Source organism: Canis lupus, chromosome 9, assembly GCF_003254725.2.
Source record: "Canis lupus dingo isolate Sandy chromosome 9, ASM325472v2, whole genome shotgun sequence".
NCBI classification, from domain to species: Eukaryota; Metazoa; Chordata; class Mammalia; order Carnivora; family Canidae; genus Canis; species Canis lupus.
The window spans coordinates 5,124,606-5,144,513 of NC_064251.1; the positions used below are offsets into that span (position 1 = coordinate 5,124,606).

At 40.0% G+C, this 19,908-nt stretch overlaps 1 protein-coding gene across 4 annotated transcripts in view; it reads left to right on the top strand.

Annotated features, from left to right (window-relative positions):
- RNF157 (ring finger protein 157) overlaps positions 1–19,908 on the top strand; it is a 79,816-nt gene that overhangs the window by 9,145 nt on the left and 50,763 nt on the right. For all 4 annotated transcript variants that reach the window (XM_025468073.3, XM_025468074.3, XM_025468076.3 and 1 more), the window contains exon 2: positions 12,545–12,663. In XM_025468073.3, coding sequence (XP_025323858.1) covers positions 12,545–12,663 — 119 coding nt within the window. The remainder of the gene's footprint in view (positions 1–12,544; positions 12,664–19,908) is intronic.

Genomic DNA, 19,908 nt, shown 5'->3' on the forward strand with positions numbered 1-19,908 from the left:
ATATAGGGCAGCCCCGGTGGCGCAGCGGTTCAGTGCCGCCTGCAGTCCAGGGCGTGATCCTGGAGACCCTGGATCAGGTCCCACGTCAGGCTCTCTGTATGATGCCTTCTTCTCCCTCTGCCTGTGTCTCTGCCTCTCTCTCTGTCTCTATGAATAAATAAATAAAATCTTTATAAAAAATAAAATAAAAAATAAAAAAATAGAATATATACAGAACTTGTATAATTCGGTAAGAAAAAGACACTCCCTCCCCCCCCAAAAGAAAAAGACAACCCAACTAAAGAAGGAACAATGGTCTTGAATAGACCTTTCTCCAGAAAAGGTATACAAATGGACAATAAGCACATGAAAAGATGCTCATCATCATTAGCCATTAGGGAAATGCAAATCAAAGCTACAATTAGATACCACTTCACACCCACTAGGATAGCTATAATCAATATAACAACTAATAACAAGTGCTAGTGAGGATATAAAGAAATTGAAACTCTGGTACCCTGCTGGTAGAAATGTAAAACAGTGCACTTGCTTTGGAAAACATTTGGCAGTTCCTTAAATGACTCAATAATTCCACTTCTAGGTATATATACGCCCAAGAAAAATGAGGAAAAAAATAAATCCACACCAAAACACGTGCATGAATGTTCACAGTAGCAGCATTTTTCATAATAGCTAAAAGGTGGAAATAACCCAAATGTCTATCAACTGGCAAGTGGAACAGCTGATAAAATGTGATAAGTCTATACAATGGAACGTTATTTGGCAATAACAAGTAATGGCAATTATTTGGCAATAACAAGTAATTTGGCAATGAAGTATTGGTATTTGCTTCACCATGGATGAACTTTGGATACATTAATGTTAAGTGGAAGAAGCCAGATGCAAAATGCTACACCTTGTATAATCTCAAATATCTGTGAGGCAAATCCATTGAGACAAAGTAGATTAGCAAATGTGAGTGACTGGGGGAGGGGAAAATGAGTGACTGAAAATGGGTTTCTTTTGGGGATAATGAAAATGTCCTAAAATTAGTGCTGAATAGTTGCATAACTGTGAATATACTAAAAAACCATTGGATAGTACACTTTATTTTTTTTTTTATTTTATGATAATCAGAGAGAGAGAGAGAGAGAGAGGCAGAGACATAGGCAGAGGGAGAAGCAGGCTCCATGCACCGGGAGCCCGATGTGGGATTTGATCCCGAGTCTCCAGGATCGTGCCCTGGGCCAAAGGCAGACGCCAAACCGCTGCACCACCCAGGGATCCCAATAGTACACTTTAAATAGGTGAATTATGTGTTGTGTGAATTATATCTCAATAAAGCTGTTTTTAAAAATGGACCTAAATGTTAGAATGAAAACTGTAAAACCCCTAAAAGAAGACATAGGAAAAAATATTTATTTGATTCAGATTAGGCAAAGAGTTCCTTGATAGAGTATCAAAAGCACAATCCAGAAGAGAAAAAACTGATGAATTGGATTTCTTCAAGATTAAGAATGTTTCTGCTTCAAAAGTCAAGAAGACGAAAAAACAGGCCACCTTTTGAATGAAAATATTTGCAAAATACACGGATAAAGACTTTGCATCAAGAATATACCAAGAATTTGAACAACTCAGTATCAACGTGGCAACCCAATTAAAAACTGGACAGAAGAGGGCCACATGCATGGCTCAGTTGGTTAAGTGTCAGACTCTTAATCTCAGCTCAGGTCTTGATCTCAGTCATGAGTTCAAGCCCCATATTGGGCTCCACACTGGGCATGGACCCTACTTAAAAAATAAATAAAAATGGATAAAAGAGTTAAATAAAGATATCACTAAAGAAGATACAGAAATGGCTAACAAACCCATGGAAAGATGCTCAACACCAGTAGTTGTTAGGGAAATACAATTAAAACCACAATGAGATAGGAATTCATAATCACTAGGATAGCTACAATAAAAGAAGACAATGTCAAGTGTTGGTGAGAATGTAGAGAAATTGGAATCCTTGTGCATTGCCCATGGGAATGTAAAATGGTAGCAGCCACTTTAAAAGAGTTTGGGAGAGTCTTAAAAAGGTAAACATAGATTTACTCTATGATCTAGCAATTCACTGCCATGAATCTATCCAGAAGATTTACACACAGACATGTATGCAGATGTCCATAGCAGCATAGTTCATAATAGCCAAAAATGAGAAATAACCCAGATGTTCATCAACAGGTAAATGGATTAATGAAATGAGATGTAATCATACCATAAAATGCTGTTCAGCAATTTAAAGGAATGAACTAGTGATACATGCTGCACTACACGGATTAACCTCAAAAACATTGTGTTAAGTGCAAGAGACTGGGTGTAAGGCTGTATTATGAGTCCCAGTATATGAAATGGCTAGAAAAGGCAAATTTATAGAGATAGAAAACAGCAGTGTTTGCCTACAGGTAGGGAAGGGAGTAGGAATTAGTTGTAAATGGGCACAAAGGAACATTTTGGGTTTGTGGAAGTGTTTTCAGCTGGATTGTGGTGATGGTTACCAAAGTCACTGAATTGTACGATAGATGAATAACACCTCAATAAAGCTGTTAAAAATAACAGTACAGAGGGGTTTATGCCAATTGAATAAAATACAGAGAAGACCTTGATCAAAAAGTGTAGAGTTCTTGGGAGCAATGGCTCCTCTGAACACATCACACATCGAAGGACTCCCAAATAGTGCAAAGTGGGGAATAGCATTTGTAGTGGCCTTGGAGATTACTGGTGTGCTTTTTAAATTTTTTCTTAAGTTTTTATTTTAATTTTTAAATACTTTAATTTTTATGTAATCTCTGCACTCAACATGGGGCTTGAACTCCCAACCCCAAGATTTGGGAGGGAGGTAGGAGCCAAAAGAGAGAGGAACCAGATGGTGTGCTAAAGAAGATTTATCTCTTAGAGGTATAGGTTGTAGGGAGAAAACTAGAAGCATAGAGATTTGCTAGGGAACTATAATCTGATAATCCACTGTCATCAAACTATGAAAGGGCTGAGGTCTTGACAAGGATGCTTTGCACAAAGCACACATTCAATGTTTTTGTGATTTTGATGGCTGACATTTTTAACCTGGGTGACCAGAGAAGTAAGCACCATTGACAGAAATTGGGAATCTGGGGCAGAAACTGCTTATAAGTGAATCCCAAATGTCAGCTGGGGTTTTACTGTTCCTTAAGATCTAGGTAAATTAGATACTTACCCACTGTCCCAAATCATAGAGTATAGACTTCTAATGCCCCTTCCAAGATTTCTGTGAATTCCCACATGAGCAGTGGGACAACCATGTTGGCTCATGAGCTCCAGCTTGTTGTCTCTGCCCCCCAATAAATGTGACTTCAGTCCATTCTTCAGTTTCTCCAAAAAATTCCATTCACGTAAAGTATTCAAAATGTAAATTCTACTAAAGATTTGTGGAGGTTGATGAAGTTGAGTTTACATTGCAGAAATTCTGTAGGAATAGTGAAGATCATCACCCTAAACAGTACTTCAGCTAGGAGTTTCACTGGCTCTTAAATTTACCGACTGGAGCCTTTCTCCATGCTGTTTCTTTCCTTTTACTTCTCCTTACTCTTCCCTTTGAGAAGAAAAATTACAAAGCAGGTGGAGTTGTATCAACAAGTAACAAATGTGCCTATGCCCTTGATGTGTTGCTTTCCATCCTAAGTAACTCATTAAGGTATATTCCAAAAAAAGATTGTGCCTTTGATAAGAGGAGTTCTGTGACAGTTCTTAAGATAAGATGCTCTTTATTTGTCCTTCTCCCAGAAAAAAAGGGTTATTCACTGAATTTGAAGCAAAGGTGGGGTATCTAGGTGAAAAGATATGGTAGGTGGTTAAAGATTGGACTGAAACTCCAAAGAAAGATCAGGGGAAAATGTTTGGGAGCATGGGAAAAGAGAAGCTGATGTGTGTTAATTGCCCCCCTGGGCCTAACAACAGTCCTTTGAAAGAGGTGTTACTATACATTTTATAGTTAAACCAAAGCCCCCAAAAGTTAAATAACTTGTCCTCAGTCACACAATGGTAGAAGGCAGCACTGGGATGAAATCCAGCTCTGTCTAAATCAGAGCTTCTGCTTTGGTTCTATGAGGGAGAGAGAGAAAGAATGAAAGAAAATGAGAGACCTGAGCTCTTAGAGACCTGTCCATGTTTGTGGGCTGCGTGAAAGCATGGAACAAGTGGTAGGTAGGAAGAGACTCAGAACCATGAGGATTTTGAAAGCCAAGGGAAAAAGAGCCTCAGAAATGAGTGGAAGTCTTCTGAGCATTCATAAGGTGAATGAAGTGTGAGAATGCACTTGGCCTGCCGGGTATTCCAGGGAAGAGTCTCAGTAGAGTGGTGGAAAGCCCTGCAAAGGCTTGAGGAGTCATTGGATGTGGGTGGGAGCAGACAGGAATGACAGATGGGTGTCCAATGGGCAGTTTTAAGGCATGGCACACGAACTCTTTTTGTATTTTTTAAGTCGGGAAGACCAGAATATGCTTGCAGCGCAAGGCAAGCAAAAAAAACAATGGAAAGAGGAATAGAAACATTGAGAAAGAGAGTGGCTGTTAGGGATAGGAACTCAAGTGGAAAAGTTAACTTTGGAACAGGGAGAGAAGAACTATCTTCTTGAGACCAGAAGAAAGTATGGATAGAAATATAGGGAAGTTGCAAGGTGTTGAAACTTGTGTAATATTGAGGGGTTTGAGGGAATGTCACAAAGTAGAAGGAAGACTGAGGGGTCAGGGTTGGGACCTTGAGAATGGGAGGAAGGTTTGGATCTGTTGATGTGTGCCTTGCTTCTAATACTGTAAAGCTACAGTTATTAAAACTATATTGTACTCAAACACAAACTTCATTGTGCTCATTCAGAATAGAATAGAGAGCTAGGTATATATAGCATGATAAAAATAGATTTTCATTTTAGTGGGGGTAATGGAACATTCAATAATTGGTATTAGTAAAGTTTCCTGTTTGGAAAAAAATAATTAACCCCTTATCCAACATTCCAGATGTAAAAACAATCAAATAGCAACAATAACACCACACAGGAGGGAAAAAAGCAAGCAAGCAATGTAAACTAGAGAGCGGGAATGTTCATCAGTAGGGAACCAGTTAATCTGGGCACTCAATGGGAATATAGTGTAATGGTTAAGAGTACACATAGGCATTCTGGAATAAAAATAGCTAGATTTGGGACCTAACATTGCCTTTTATTAGCTGTGTGACTTTGGATAAATAACTTATTTTCTCTGTGCATTTATCATTGGTTCTGTAAAATAAAAGAATTTGTATCACCCACCTGACAGGGTTGCGGGAGGGATAACCTATGTTAGTACAGTGCTGGTATGGAGTAAGTCCTCAATATGAGGTTATTGTTATGTAGTCATTAGGAATAATGAGTTCGATCCCCAAGTGCAGACATGGAAGGATGCTTACAGTGTATTAGGCAAAAAAAAAAAAAAAAAAAAAAAAAGTAACTTGCAGATCAATATGTGTAATATCCCAATTAAATTAAAAAAGAAAATAAATAAAACAGAAAACCCGAACATGTATATGTATATATGTGTAGGAAAATCTGGAAGGCCACAAACAAGTTGTTAATAGTGGAATTACTTCTCACGGAGTCGAGTTGGATTATCACTTTTTAAATTATATATTTCCATGTATATTTATTTTTTACTTTTTGCAAAAGGCATGTTTTACTTGCATAATTTTTTAAAGATCTGATTTTGGGGATCCCTGGGTGGCTCAGCAGTTTAGTGCCTGCCTTCGGCTCAGGGCATGATCCTGGGGTCCCAGGATTCAGTCCCACGTCAGGCTCCCTGCATGGAGCTTGCTTCTCCCTCTGCCTGTGTCTCTGTGTCTCTCATGAATAAAAAAAAAAAAAAAAAAAAAAGGATCTGATTTTAAGTCATCACTACACCCACTGTGTGGCTCAAACTTCTGATCTAGGATCAAGAGTCCCACATTCCACCAACTGAGCCAGTGAGGCACCTCTTGTGATTTTTCAAATAAAAGCATGGATGGGGTGACTGGGTGGCTCAGTTATTAAGCAGCCAACTCGATCTCAGCTCAGGTCTTGATCTCAGGGTCATGAGTTCGATCCCCACATTGGGCTCCACACTGGACATGGAGACTAAATAAGTAAGTGAATAAATAAATAAATGCATGCATGAATAACAAAAGGAGTGCTGTAGTATTAGAATTGAGTCAAATAGTTAGAGATGTTTGAAAAAATTTCAGTTTTTTCATTTTTGTGACTGAAAGCTTAAAGTATGTTATTGAAATACCATGTAGGTAAAGATTTTCAAATACACGAAAATAGGATTCCCATAGCCAATTTTCTCATATTTTAATTTTGTATAAAATTATTTTAAGATATAGTTCTATTTTCTGCAGTATTCAAGTATATAGCTCCATTAGTTCAAAAGCAGGTAGCTGAAGATTAATATTTTTCACTTAAAGGCAGAATATTTCTTTACTATGACATCAATAAGAACACAAAAAGAAGAAAAGATTATTTCCCTATCAAAATACCATTAACATTTAATTCAGAGCTGGAACAAATAGTCCTAAAATTTGTATGGAACCAGAAGAGACCCTGAATAGCCAAAGGAAAGTTGAAAAAGAAAACCAAAGATGGTGGCATCACAACTGTGGACTTCAAGCTATATTACAAAGCCATACTTGCCAAGACAGTATGGTAACTGACACAAAAACAGACACATAGATAAGTGGAACAGAATAGAGAACCCAAAATAAATCCTCAACTCTACGGTAACTAATCTTCAACAAAGCAAGGAAGAATATCCAGTGGAAAAAAGACAGTCTCTTCAACAAATGGTGTTGGGAATATGGGACAGCCACATGCAGAAGAATGGAACTGGAACCTTTTCTTCCATACGCAAAAATAAACTCAAAATAAACAACCTAAAGGTGAGACAGGAATCCATCAAAATCCCAGAAGAGAACACAGACAGCAACCTCTTTGACCTTGGCTGCTGCAACTTCTGGCTAGACACATCTCCAAAGGCAAGGGAAACAAAGACAAAAATGAGCTATTGGGACTTCATCAAAATAAAAAGCTTTTGCACAGCAAAGGAAATAGTCAGCAAAACCAAAAGACAACCTATAGAATGGGAGAAGATTTTTGCAAATGTTTTATCAGATAAAGGGTCAGTATACAAAAATCTATAAAGAACTTTTCAAACTCAACACCCAGAGAACAAATAATCCAGTCAAAAATGAGCAGAAGGTATGAATAGACATTTCTTCAAAGAAGACATACAAATAGCCAACAGACACATGAAAAAATGCTCACTATCACTCAGCATCAGGGAAACAAATCAAAACCACAATGAGATACCACCTCACACTAGTCAGAATGGCTAAAATTAACAAGTCGGGAAACAACAAATGCTGGTGAGGATGCAGAGAAAGGGGAACCTTCTTACACTGTTGGTAGGAATGCAAGCTGGTACAGCCACTCTGGAAAACAGTATGGATGTTCCTCAAAAAGTTAAAAATAGAGCTACCCTATTATCTAGCAATTGCACTACTAGGTATATACCTCAAAGATACAAATGTAGTGATACAAAGGGGCACCTGCATCCCAATGTTTATAGCAGAAATATCCACAATAGCCAAACTATGGAAAGAGCCCCATTGTCCATCAACAGATAAATGTTTAAAGATGTGGTATGTATATAATCAATGGAATATTACTCAGCCATCAAAAACGAAGTCTTACCTTTTGCAAATGACATGGATGAAATTAGAAGGTATTATGCTAAGCAAAGTAAGTCAATAAGAAAGAGATAATTATCAAATGATTTCATTCATATGTGGAATTTAAGAAACAAAACAGAGGAGCATAGTGGAAGGGAGAGAAAAATAAAACAAGACATAATCAGAGAGACAAACCATAAGAGACTCTAAACCATAGGAAACAAACTGAGGACTGCTGGAGGGGAGGGACATGAGGGATGGGATAACAGGATGATGAGCATTAAGGAGCCCACATGATGTAATGAGCACTGGGTGTTATGTAAAACTGATGAATCACTGAACTCTACCTCTGAAACTAGTAATGCACTATATGTTAATTAATTGAATTTATTTGTTTTTTTTTTTTTCTTTTTTTTATTTATGAGAGACACAGAAAGAGGCAGGCAGAGACATAGGCAGAGGGAGAAGCAGGCTCCATGCAGGGAGCCTGATGTGGGATTCGATCCTGGGTCTCCAGGATCACGCCCTGGGCTGAAGGCAGATGCTCAACCGCTGAGCCACCCAGGCATCCCAATTTATTTGTTTTTTAAAGATTTACTTATTTATTCATGAAAGAGAGAGAGACACACACACACAGGCAAAGGGAGAAGAAGGCTCCTCACAGGGAGCCCAATGTGGGACTCGATCCCAGATCCCAGGATCATGACCTGAGCCAGAGGCAGGCGTCCAACTGCTGAGCCACCCAGGTGTCCCTAATTAATTGAATTTAAATTTTATTTTATTTTATTAGATTTTTAAAATTTATTTATTCATGAGAGACACAGAGAGAGAGAGAGAGGCAGAGAGACACAGGCAGAGGGAGAAGCAGACTCCATGTAGGGAGTCTGGGACTCCAGGATCACTCCCTGGGCCAAAGGCAGGCGCTAAACCGCTGAGCCACCCAGGGATCCCCTGTATTTAAAATTTTTTTTTATTTAAATTTTTAAAAGGGAAGATTACTTATGAATCTTGTAATAAAAACTCCTACTTAGCATAACGTAGTGGCTAAAATCCCAAATACGTTTTACTTTATCATTTAATCCACACAAATTATCAAATTTTTTTGCTTGCTCAACATTTTTGAGTTTTGTTTTAGTTATATAAAACATAAAGTTTCCATGACTTAAAAAGCTTAAAATCTTTGATTTGCAGTTGTGCCATGGCAGTAAATAAATTGCTGTTACTTACAGGCCTAGACAATTGTTGTTTTTTTTCCAAAGCCTGTGTCTATAGGCAGATACACTTCAGTAATTTCAGAGATTTGTAAACAAAAGTTGTTTTTTTAAATTAGAATTTCTGTTAACATTTAGGGTATCTGTAAAGTTTAACATGTACAATGTAATGATACGATATATATCTATCTTATAAAGCGATTACTACAAGATGTGCCTTCTTAAATCCCACAAAGAAATTGAATATGAATTCTGATTAAGAAATTACAGCTAACTTGGGACGCCTGGATGGCTCAGTCAGTCAAGCATCTGACTCTTAATTTTGGCTCAGCTCATGATCTCAGGGTGGTAAGAGTGAGCTCTGCCTTGGGCTCCATGCTAGGCATGGAGCCTGCTTAAGATTCTCTCACTCTCCCCCTCCCTCCGGCCTTCCCCCCCCCCCCAAAAGAAATTATAGCTAACTAATAATGAAAAACTTGCAGTTTATCTATTCGTCATATATGTTCCCATTAGCAAATAGGTAAAGCATTGTAGCATAGTACTTTTTTCCCTGCCATTTCTGATTTTAGAGCATGGTTTACACTAAGAAGTAAAAAATATGCACAAGCAATCCAAAAGGCATTTTTTTCAGGGTCAGTTAGTGCATTAGGTGTTACTGTTTGCTGATACGGTAGCTGTACATGACTGCACTGGTTTGTCCCTTTAGACAGCTGGGGCAGAGAGAAAGCTTTATCCAGGCTGCAGATGGCGGATTTGTTCTTTCTCATAGTCTATCTGGGGCAGGTTATTAGAGGGGTCCATTTCAGAAAAAGGAACAAGCAAACTTTTGGTTGCCTTAAGCTTATTTTCTTTTTTTTAACTGGTAAGGTATTTGTATTTTAAGTGCACCAAGGGAGATCATCTTTTTTTTTTTTATAAATTTTTTTTTATTTATTTATGATAGAGAGAGAGAGAGAGAGAGAGAGGCAGAGACATAGGCAGAGGGAGAAGCAGGCTCCATGTACCAGGAGCCCGACGTGGGATTCGATCCCGGGTCTCCAGGATCACGCCCTGGGCCAAAGGCAGGCGCTAAACCGCTGCGCCACCCAGGGATCCCGGGAGATCATCTTTTTAAAGGAATTTTGCACCAACTCTGCTACTCAAATGAAAAGTCCTTTTTTCGTCTCTCAAATATTTAAATCTTTGTATATTTGTGTTCTTGATTTTTTAATGTAAGGCAAAACTACAATTAGCTATATATTGCTTTCTTGATCATTTCTTCTCTTTTAATATTATGGCCCAAAAAAGGCATTTCCAATAGAATCCTCTTGCCATCTTTAACCCTATACCCCCCAAGCTGCTAATGCTCTCTTCTTCTTAGGATCAATCACTGCCATCTGTAAGTTGATTATCTGGATTTCATTGTTCCTTCATCCCTCATGTGACTGACTGTTCACAGGTACTAGAAATCAGCACATCCCACACTGAACTGAACCATATAGCTCTAGACACCAAACCTGCCTCTCTCTGTTCTTTATCCGTGACTTGGGCAAGCCATCCATCAATGTAAACTCTTTTATTTTATTCTAGTAATTTCTATCCCCAACACAGGGTTCGATCTCACGACCTGCAAATCAAGAGTCATATGCTCTACCAACGGAGCCCAGCAGGCTCCCCAAAATCTTTAACTTTTAAAATTTCAGCTAATGTATAATAAATATATAATCTCTAGTGTATAGAAAGTATATTTTGGTAAGGTTCAACAGTAAGTGACTTAAATTATTTGAGATGGCTGCTTCTACTTAAGGCAACTCAGCACCTCCCCCCTCTATAAATTATGCACTTGGAAAATAGGGCTTGCAAGTGCTCAACATAAATAATTGATAATTAAGCTTTCCTAAATGATGAATTTCACTGTTGTATCACTGCAGATGGCTGATGTTTGTATTTTTTTCAGTTTTGGTGGGTAACTTTCCTGAGTGATTGATTTAGGCTGCTTTTACTCTCAAATAATGTTTTCCTACTTGTTGTTTAAAGAATTGCCTCACTTTGTGGTGAGTGATTTTATCCACATTGCTTTGTGTAATAAATGTTTCTAGACTAAAGCTCCATGTGGAGAAACCCAAAGATGAATATTTGGTTCAGTTTTTGTTAGAATATTCTTTGTCTTCCTTCCTATGGCTTCTTCACAGGCTGAAAGTGCTGAATCTCATTGTTTTTAGTTTGCTGTAAACCTTTAACAAAAGTTGAAATTGGAGGGGCGCCTGGGTGGCTCAGTCAGTGAAGTGTCTGCCTTCAGCTCAGGTCATGATCTCAGGGTCCTGGGATCAAGTGGGATCTAGCCCTGCATCAGGCTCCCTGCTTAGTAGGGAGTCAGCTTCTCTCTCTCTCCCCCTGTCCTCCTCCTGCTTCTGCTCTTTCTCTCTCAAATAAATAAAATCTTTTTTTAAAAGTTTAAATTGGTTAGAAAATTTATCTATACCCTTGCTGTGTGACAGATGAGGACAAAGCCTCACACTGTTTCATAAATTCTTTATGTTAATCCAGGAATTGGGGTATGTGAGGAGAGACTTGGGGGAAGGCATGTTGTGGTTTAAATCCTTCCCTTCAGATGGCTTACCTTCCTGGGAGTATTAGATTATAGAATTTGGGTTAAGAGGCATTCGTCTAGTCATCTAGGTTGGAAAGTATTCCCAGATGGAATTTGCAGCATTACCTAAGCCTCCCATGGTGACTTATCAGTGTCGTCACTTCCTGGCACAGTTCATTGTCTGTCTGGACAGGGCAGATGGGGATTCTGACCCCTGACTGCTGATTGCCTCTAGTTATTGTGGTGTTAAAAATATCCCTGCCTCCTGGCTAGCCAAGGTGGGGGGCTAAGAGCGCCTGCCATGACCAATGTCCCTGGAACCCTCTTAGAGTGTGTGCGTGTGTGCATGTGTGTGTACACACGTGTGCATGCACGTGTATCTTTTCATTGCACTAAACTATTGCCCTGTTAAACTCCACAGTCTGTGTTGTAGGTAAAGCATAGGACACCTGTATTGTTTAAATTCTTATTTTCCTGTTAACAATCATTTTGAAGCAAATATGAAAAAGGAAGAGCCTTCATTGTAGAGAGTTATGGAGGTATGTACGTAGTGGTAGACAGGTACCAAGACTTCTGTGTATAGGTATGAGCTGGCTTAGGAATATCTAGGCAAAGAAATGTATGTGTGTGTATACAGGCTGATACCTGTAGTTAAGATTTCTGAATGTACAGAGGATAGAAAGTAGCCACTTAAAGTTTAAGGGAAAAAATCAGGAACAAAATACATGTATATGTTCATTAATGTGCATCACGGGGCCTTCTGGTCTTTTGGTTGATGGTATTATAGACAGATCATGATAAGGCTTCAATCAATAATGTTAAAAGGAAAATTGATCTATTTATGTTGGGTATCTTGAGTTCTCACTGCTATAATTTTGTTTCATTTATGCCATGGTCCCAAATCAAGAGAAAATTCTCTTGGGGTTAACAGTTATGCTAATTATTTGTTTGAAGAATTAACTCTTTTGAGTCAACTTTTTTTACTTGGTTTAGTTTGACTGGTTTCTGTTTGATGTTTCTGTCTCTCCCTGTCTAGGAAGCTATTTTGCCAGCCACTTCATTATGGGAGGAGAGAAGTTTGACTCCACACACCCCGAAGGTTACCTATTTGGAGAGAACAGTGATCTGAACTTTCTGGGGAACAGACCAGTAGCGGTATGGTTATGACCTATTTGCTTCCATGTGGGGCTTCAGTGGCCAATTCAAACAGTCTTATAAAAATAAGTTTGTAATCAGTGGCTCAGCAGTGTCTGTAGCTTGGTGTGAGTGGGAGCCAGACCGCACACAGCCTCTTTGCTGGCGGTGGGTCTCTTGTCACTGGAGGCTGACCCTGTGGAGAGGCTGCAGGAGTCTGCCTAAGGGCAAGGACATTTCACACTCTCCAGCTGTCCTAAAGATTCCTGTCTCTGCCTAAATGCCACCTCCACAGACAGCCCCCTCCCAGCTCGGCTAGCGCATCCTCACCTTGCTTTTTTTCTTCTTCATGGCACTTTTTTTTTTTTTTAAGATTTTATTTATTTATTCATGAGAGACACAGAGAGAGAGGGAGAGAGGCAGAGACACAGGCAGAGGGATAAGCAGGCTCCATGCAGGGAGTCTGACGTGGGACTCGATCCTGGGACTCCAGGATAACACCCTGGGCCGAAGGCAGGCACTAAACCACTGAGCCACCCAGGGATCCCCTTCTTCATAGTACTTAACACTATATAGGCTTTTATTTCTATTTTGCCTTCTGTTTATTATCTGCCCTCTCTTTTATTTTATTTTTTTATTTTTTGCTTTCTCTTTTAGAATGGAAATTTCACACTACAGGGACAGTTTTTACTGTTGCATCCCAGCACCTAGAACAAAGCCTGGTACATACTGACAAGCCCTTAAAAGATTTGTTGAATGAATGATTGATAAGTTTTCCCTTGATATCTGAATTGATATTAGACTATGTCTCTGTTCACTCAACTCATTCTATGCATTTTTATGGAGTATCTTCTCTGCACCCAGCTTGCGGCTTTGGAAGAATGGCTGTCATATGGCTGCTGTGTGCTAAGGAAGGTCCTAGAGACTTTTCAGATATTATTCCTAATCTTTTTTTTTTTTTTTAAATTCATGAGAGACACACAGAGAGAGAGAGAGAGGCAGAGACACAGGTAGAGGGAGAAGCAGGCTCCATGCAGGGAACCCAATGTAAGACTCGATCCTGGGACTCCAGGATTACGCCCTGAGCCAATGGCAGGCACTAAACCGCTGAGCCACCCAGGGATCCCCTATTATTCCTAATCTTTATCAGAAACCACTGGACAGACTTATCATTCTTCTTTTTTTTTTTTTTTTTTTTTAACTTTTTTTAAAGTAAGCTCCATGTCTAATGTGTGAGACTTGAACTCACTACCCCGAGATCAAGGGTAGAGTGCTCTGGTATGAAGGAGGGCATTTGTGACAAGCACCAGGTGTTGTACGTAAGTGGTGAATCATGAAATCCTATACCTGAAACTAATACTACACTGTATGTTAACTGGGATTTAAATTAAAAACTTAAAAAAAGAGTCATGTGCTCTACCAACTGATCCAGCCAGGCACCCCAGAAGATTTATTATTAACTCCACTTTAAAAAAGGAGGACTAAGGTTCCAAGAAATAAATAATGACAATACTAGTGTTTGCAAAGTGCATACTATGTTCCAGGCGCTGTTCAAATGTTTACATAAAGTTTTCCCAAAGTCAAACAAGTAGGTCTGCCTGGCCACAGATCGATAACCTTTCCACTGCTTCTCACTTCTTCAACATGTCCTGCTATCCTTCAGAAACTCCTGGTTTAGTGGGGCAGGCAAAACATAGGAACAGGAAATGTCTGAACAGCAGTAGAGGTCTTTAGTTCTGATACTGTGAGGTTTGAGAGCGGGAGAGGAGGATGGCAAGCACGGATCGCTTGCACTGGTGTTGAGAAGAGGTGGAGGGTGTTGGAATGAGGCTATAGAGATGTCTGGGTTTTCACCAGCCGGGTGGGGAAGGGGCTTTCCAGAAAAGCAGTGCAGAGTACAGGCCTTAAAGCATTCCCAATGTTGTTGAATCAGCAAACACTCACTGGGCAACTGCTGTGTGCCAGGTACTGTGATAGGCGCTGGGGATACAAAGCTGAAATGAGCATGGTTTGTTCCTCTCTGGAATAAGGAAGCCAGGCTGGCGGGAGTAGATATTTTCTGATGGTGGAACAGGATTGGAAAGGTAGGTGGGGCCTCATGACCTCCAGAGGTTTTTGACTCCTTCTGTTAGGCCATGGGAAATAGTGAAGATTTTTAGGCAGATAAGTGACCTGAAGAAAATTAAAAAAAAAAAAAAATTGTGTATGTGATTTTTCCGTCTTTTTCTTCCTTTGTATCTAGAGTAACCCCCTCCTCTAATTCACAATCCACAAGTGCTTTCACAATACCCTGTCCTTTCTGCTTCACATTAGCCATGCAGCTAATGCTCATCAAATGTCTGCTCTTTGATTTAGTTACTGCTGCCTTATCAGTTAGAGTAGAAGGATCTTTCTTTTTTGATAGAGCCAGTAAGAATTTTGCCTTCCTTGCTGGGAGTCAGCTCATGCTTGGATACGGCCCTTTCTTCTTATGGGGACTTGCCATTTGAATCAGTTACTTCCTGTTTCAGAATAGTTGTTTTTGTTTTTTAATTTTGAACTTTTTCAGGCCATAAAGCTTATTTAAACACAAAGAAAATGCTTCTCTGGGTTCATTTGGAGGTTTATGCTGCTGGCACACCTTCCCAGTTCAGTGGCCTTGTTGACCCTTCTCTGTGAGCCCGAGAAGGACTGAGCTCTTCCCGAAGCCCTGGAGAGCAGCCTTGACCTTACATTTGAGACTTTTTCCAAAGGAGCATCAACATTGGACTTTTTGTTGTTGTTTCTATGTAGTCATCTTTAAATATGCTTGATGTTGTACTGAGTAAATGTTTCCAAAAGACATCATAATTTCATGTTAAGAAAGCAAATCAGGGCAAAAAGACATCATAATTTCATGTTAAGAAAGAAAATCAGGGCAACTTCAGACAGGCAGCTAGAATTATAGTATACAGAACGAATGCGGCACATTTCCTTTTCTTTCCCCACACATTATCCCATAATGGTAACAGCTGACATTTATCGAACAGTTCCTATTTGCCAGACCTGATTGTTCTAAGCTCTACAGTGTTTTCTCCTCTTGCCCTCACACCCTGTGAGGAGCATCCTTACTGGACAGATGAGGAACATGGGCACAAAGAATTTAAGCAGGGATCACCAAGCCCATAAGTGGGTGAATCAGGATTTGAACCTAGCAGTCCAGCTCTGGATCCTGAAGTGCTCTGTTGTTTCTGCTAGTCAGGCCATGTGCAGGCTCAGGAGCTCTGCCCACATCATGTTGGCAAGTCTGTCTGAGTCGGTCATCAAGTACAATTTGTGAGATGCAAGGAGAGATCTAAAAGTAGACCGAGTGGCAGTGACATGTTCTCTTGGAGTATCTCTTGAGAGAGCTGCTATTTGGTGTGTAATTCCATCTGCTGCTCTGACCTCTGTGTTTTGCTGTTACTGCACATCACACCTGGTTAGGGGACGGCCCAGAGATTGAAGAGGGACTTGGAGCGTGAGTTCTGAGGGATCGACTTCTACTCTCTAGTAACACGTCTCCCGGGTCAATAACCGGGCATCCGGTTGCAGAGAAAAGAGAACAGCCTTTTAAAGCCATCGAGCAACTCCTCCTTCCAGAGAGAATGAAGATGGGGAGTGAAAGATGTTGAAATACATTTTTATATAAAATATGAATTCCACAGACTTCCTGGCTTATGGGATCTGTGGTGATTCCTGTCATTTCTGACTGACCAAACTAAAAAGTACCTGTAGGGGCTCCTGGGTGTGCAGGTGATTAAGCGTCTGGCTCAGGTCATGAGTTCAGGGTCCTAGGATGGAGCCCTGCATGGGGCTCCATGCTCAGTAGGGAGTCTGTTTGAGATTCCCTCTCTTCCTCTCCCTCTGTCCCTTCCCCCGCTAGCACTCTCTGTCTCTCAAATAAATAAATAAATAAATAAATAAATAAATAAATAAATCTTTTTTTTTTTTTAAAGTATCACCTGCAAATGTATCACTCGGCCTATAGTTTATACTGGAGCCCTGCTGATCTACCATTTAGGATAATCTGTCAAAATTAAGTTTAGTATCAAGCCCTAAGGGTCCGATTTAGAGAATGAGAGTGTGCATAAACATAGAAGGATGGTTGAAGAGAGGCCCAAGATTTCAGGTTTTGTTTACATCTTACCATTAAACTCTTTGCAACCTTGGCAAATCTATCATAAGGCTCTCAAATTACCCAGTGGTAAAGGGGGATAGTTTTGACTGTATAGGAATGTGATGATTGAAAAATACCTTGGAATTGCTGGATAAAAAGAAGCCCAGAGCAATGGTGGCTACTCTGCTACCCCCTCTGGTTGGTTATTTATACAGCTACTGATAGTTTTGGATGGAAAGAATATGCACTGATCTTTAAGTAACCATCCTAAGTAGCAAAACAGGGCTTCTGAAGATCTTTCTGCTCTAATCCCTGTATCTAGGAGAGCTAAGATCACTGTGTTTGTGGTCAATGGACCGACCATCCTTCCCCTTCCTATGTGGTGGAAAGGCTGGTGCTGATTTTTTGCTCTTGCTGAGCTAGGGTTCCTTTTTTCAAGGTAAATTACTGTTAAAACTCTAAGTTATTTAGAGGCTCAGTGAACTGAGGATTGTCAGAGAATCAAGTGATACTTTGACTTTACCTGAGTTCAAATGTATCCTTTCACCTTCAGGAAAGTACTTGAGTTTTAGTTGAGCCCCTGATACTCCATGTCATCTGAGCCCTTTTATTCACATGTATGCAGGGAGAGCAAGTTATTAAAGGAACTTGACAGTATATCCATGTGTGAAGCAGAGTTTTGCACATGTAGAGCTTTGTGTCAGTCATGGTGCCATTCATTCATTCAAGAAATATTTGTAAGTCATATACTATGCTAGCAACTGGGAGTGCAAATATGAAAAAGACCTGGCCCCTGCCCTGAGGAACTCCTGGTATGATGGTGTAGGCACATTGCCCCTGACTGTGACATATTCTGGTAGGTTCTATGTGACTGTGTGAGAGACATGGCCAGGGTGCTCTGAGAGCAGAGAGGAGTGAGAAGGCTCTCCACCCAGGGCACTGGCTCTGAGAGATGACTCTTTGGACTGGGCAGGGTGAGCAGGATTTCCCAAGTGGATATCGGGAAGGTCATTAAGGCAGAATTAACAAGCAACATGAGGAAGTAACTAATCTGCGGATGTACATGTTGGGTTTCCAGAAGGGTGAGTGAGGCTGTCAGGACTGGGTCATGAGCAATGTTGGCGGGAGATGAGGTTGGAAAGACAATTTGGGCTCATGTTTGAAGGGGCATAAGGATGGTACTGAGGAGTTTATGCTCTTCTTTATAAGGCAGCAAAGAAGGTCATTGTGATGAATTTGCCACTGACTAGCTTCATGGTGTTGGCTAAAGTATTGGTCATGAGTGAGCCTCAGTTTCCCCATATATAAAAATACCTATCTTGCAGATATATTTAAAAGATTCAAAAAATGACAGCTATTATGATTTGATTTCCTTTTCAGAAAGTTAATTCTTTAAATATGTCTCACGGTGTAGAGAGTGAATTGGAAAGAGAAAATAAAGGACCAGTTAGGTTGTGGTTTGTTTTAGTTAAGAAAGAACATACAAAGTGCCTGAGCTAGAATAGTGGCATTAAAAATAAAGATGGTGCAGGTTTAAGAATCGTGGGCAGTATGAGTTGAAGGCAGGGAATAGTTATGGACATGAGGAGTAGCCTCTGTGGAACACCTAACACTTAAACTGGATTCTGTGTGTGGGTTTTACCTGCAGTTTGGTTTGTGCTCTGGGCCCCAGTGTAATCAGATGGTAGGGCACAGCACAGGCACCCTGGCGTATATTCCCTTAGTGCCTGTGTTGGTCTGCCCAGGCTTTATGCTAAACCAAAATACCATCAACTAGGCGTCTAAACAACAGGTATTCATTGCTCAAAGTTCTGGAGGCTGGGAAGGCCAGGGTCAAGGTGCTGGCAGATTTAGCTCTGGTGAGGGCCTTCTTGCAGGTGACCAGCTTCGCTATGTCCTCACATGCTGGAAAGAGAGTGCTGTCTCCCTCTTCATCTCCTTATAAGGGCACTAATCCCATCTTGAGAGGCCCACCATTATGACCTCATCTAACCCTAAGTACCTCCCCAAAGCCTCATCTCCAAATATAGTCCCATTGGGGGTTAGGCCTTTAACATAGGAATTTTTCAGGGGACATAAGAGAGTCCCTGGGAGGAACATGCCTCTTTTCCATGTGTATGGGGGTGTGCATTGAGTTATTTGAGATTGAGTTATTTGCCTTTTGCATGCTATCATCTTTCCTTCTTCCTTCCTTTATAAATAAATTGTACTACAACTGTGTTTGGCATTTGGTTTGGCAGTATTTACATTTTTAGTTGTGCATGCCCTTCATGCCAAGCTACTTCATTTCTCTGAATCTCTGTGTAAAGGAGAAACACACTCCTTTGTATTCTGCTACAACACTGATTCACTTTTGACACCAGACGTGGGCCTTGCACACATCAGGCAGGAATTGTTAAATAAATTATAGTGTGTCTACACTAAGAACTGGTATTTAGCCAAAAATAAAGTAGATTTGTACCCACTGAGATGAAAATATACCCATAATCACATGGTTTGCTGAGAAAAGCAAGTTGTTATGTATAATGTAGAATCTGATTCCATTTCTGATAAAAATAACAGTATGTCACAATATATGTATGTTTATGTATTTATATTTGTAGGTGCATAAAATGTCAGAAAACCATTTCACCCTGTTACAGTAGTAACTCTTGGAGTATATCAGTGAGGGGAAGTACTTACTTCTGACTTTGTATTCTTCTATAGGAATATGAATTTGAATTTATATTTTTCCTAGTGAGCACATTTTTATTGTTAGAATGGAACCATTAACATTTTCGGTAAAATAGGAAAAGGGACTGATGCTGAGCAGGGGAGGAGACAGTTCTAGGAAAATACACGGAGTACAAAAGTTAAGGAAATTCACAAAATAATGGCTTAATTGTTTAGTGAACTACAGGAAGGGTGTGGCCTTGTGGAGAATAACAGATCAGAATGAGCATGGTGAGGATTGGAACCAGGTAGCTTCATCGCCCTGGTGCCAATGTGCAATGATTTACCTTTAGAAACATTAGATTCCATATGGATATGGCCTGCTTTTTAATAACCTGAGAGTAAAAGAAAACCCAGACCATAAAACATCTAAACCAGGGAATGGATAATCCCATTTTTATATGGTTTAGGGCTTTACAGACAGTTTTACTTAAGGA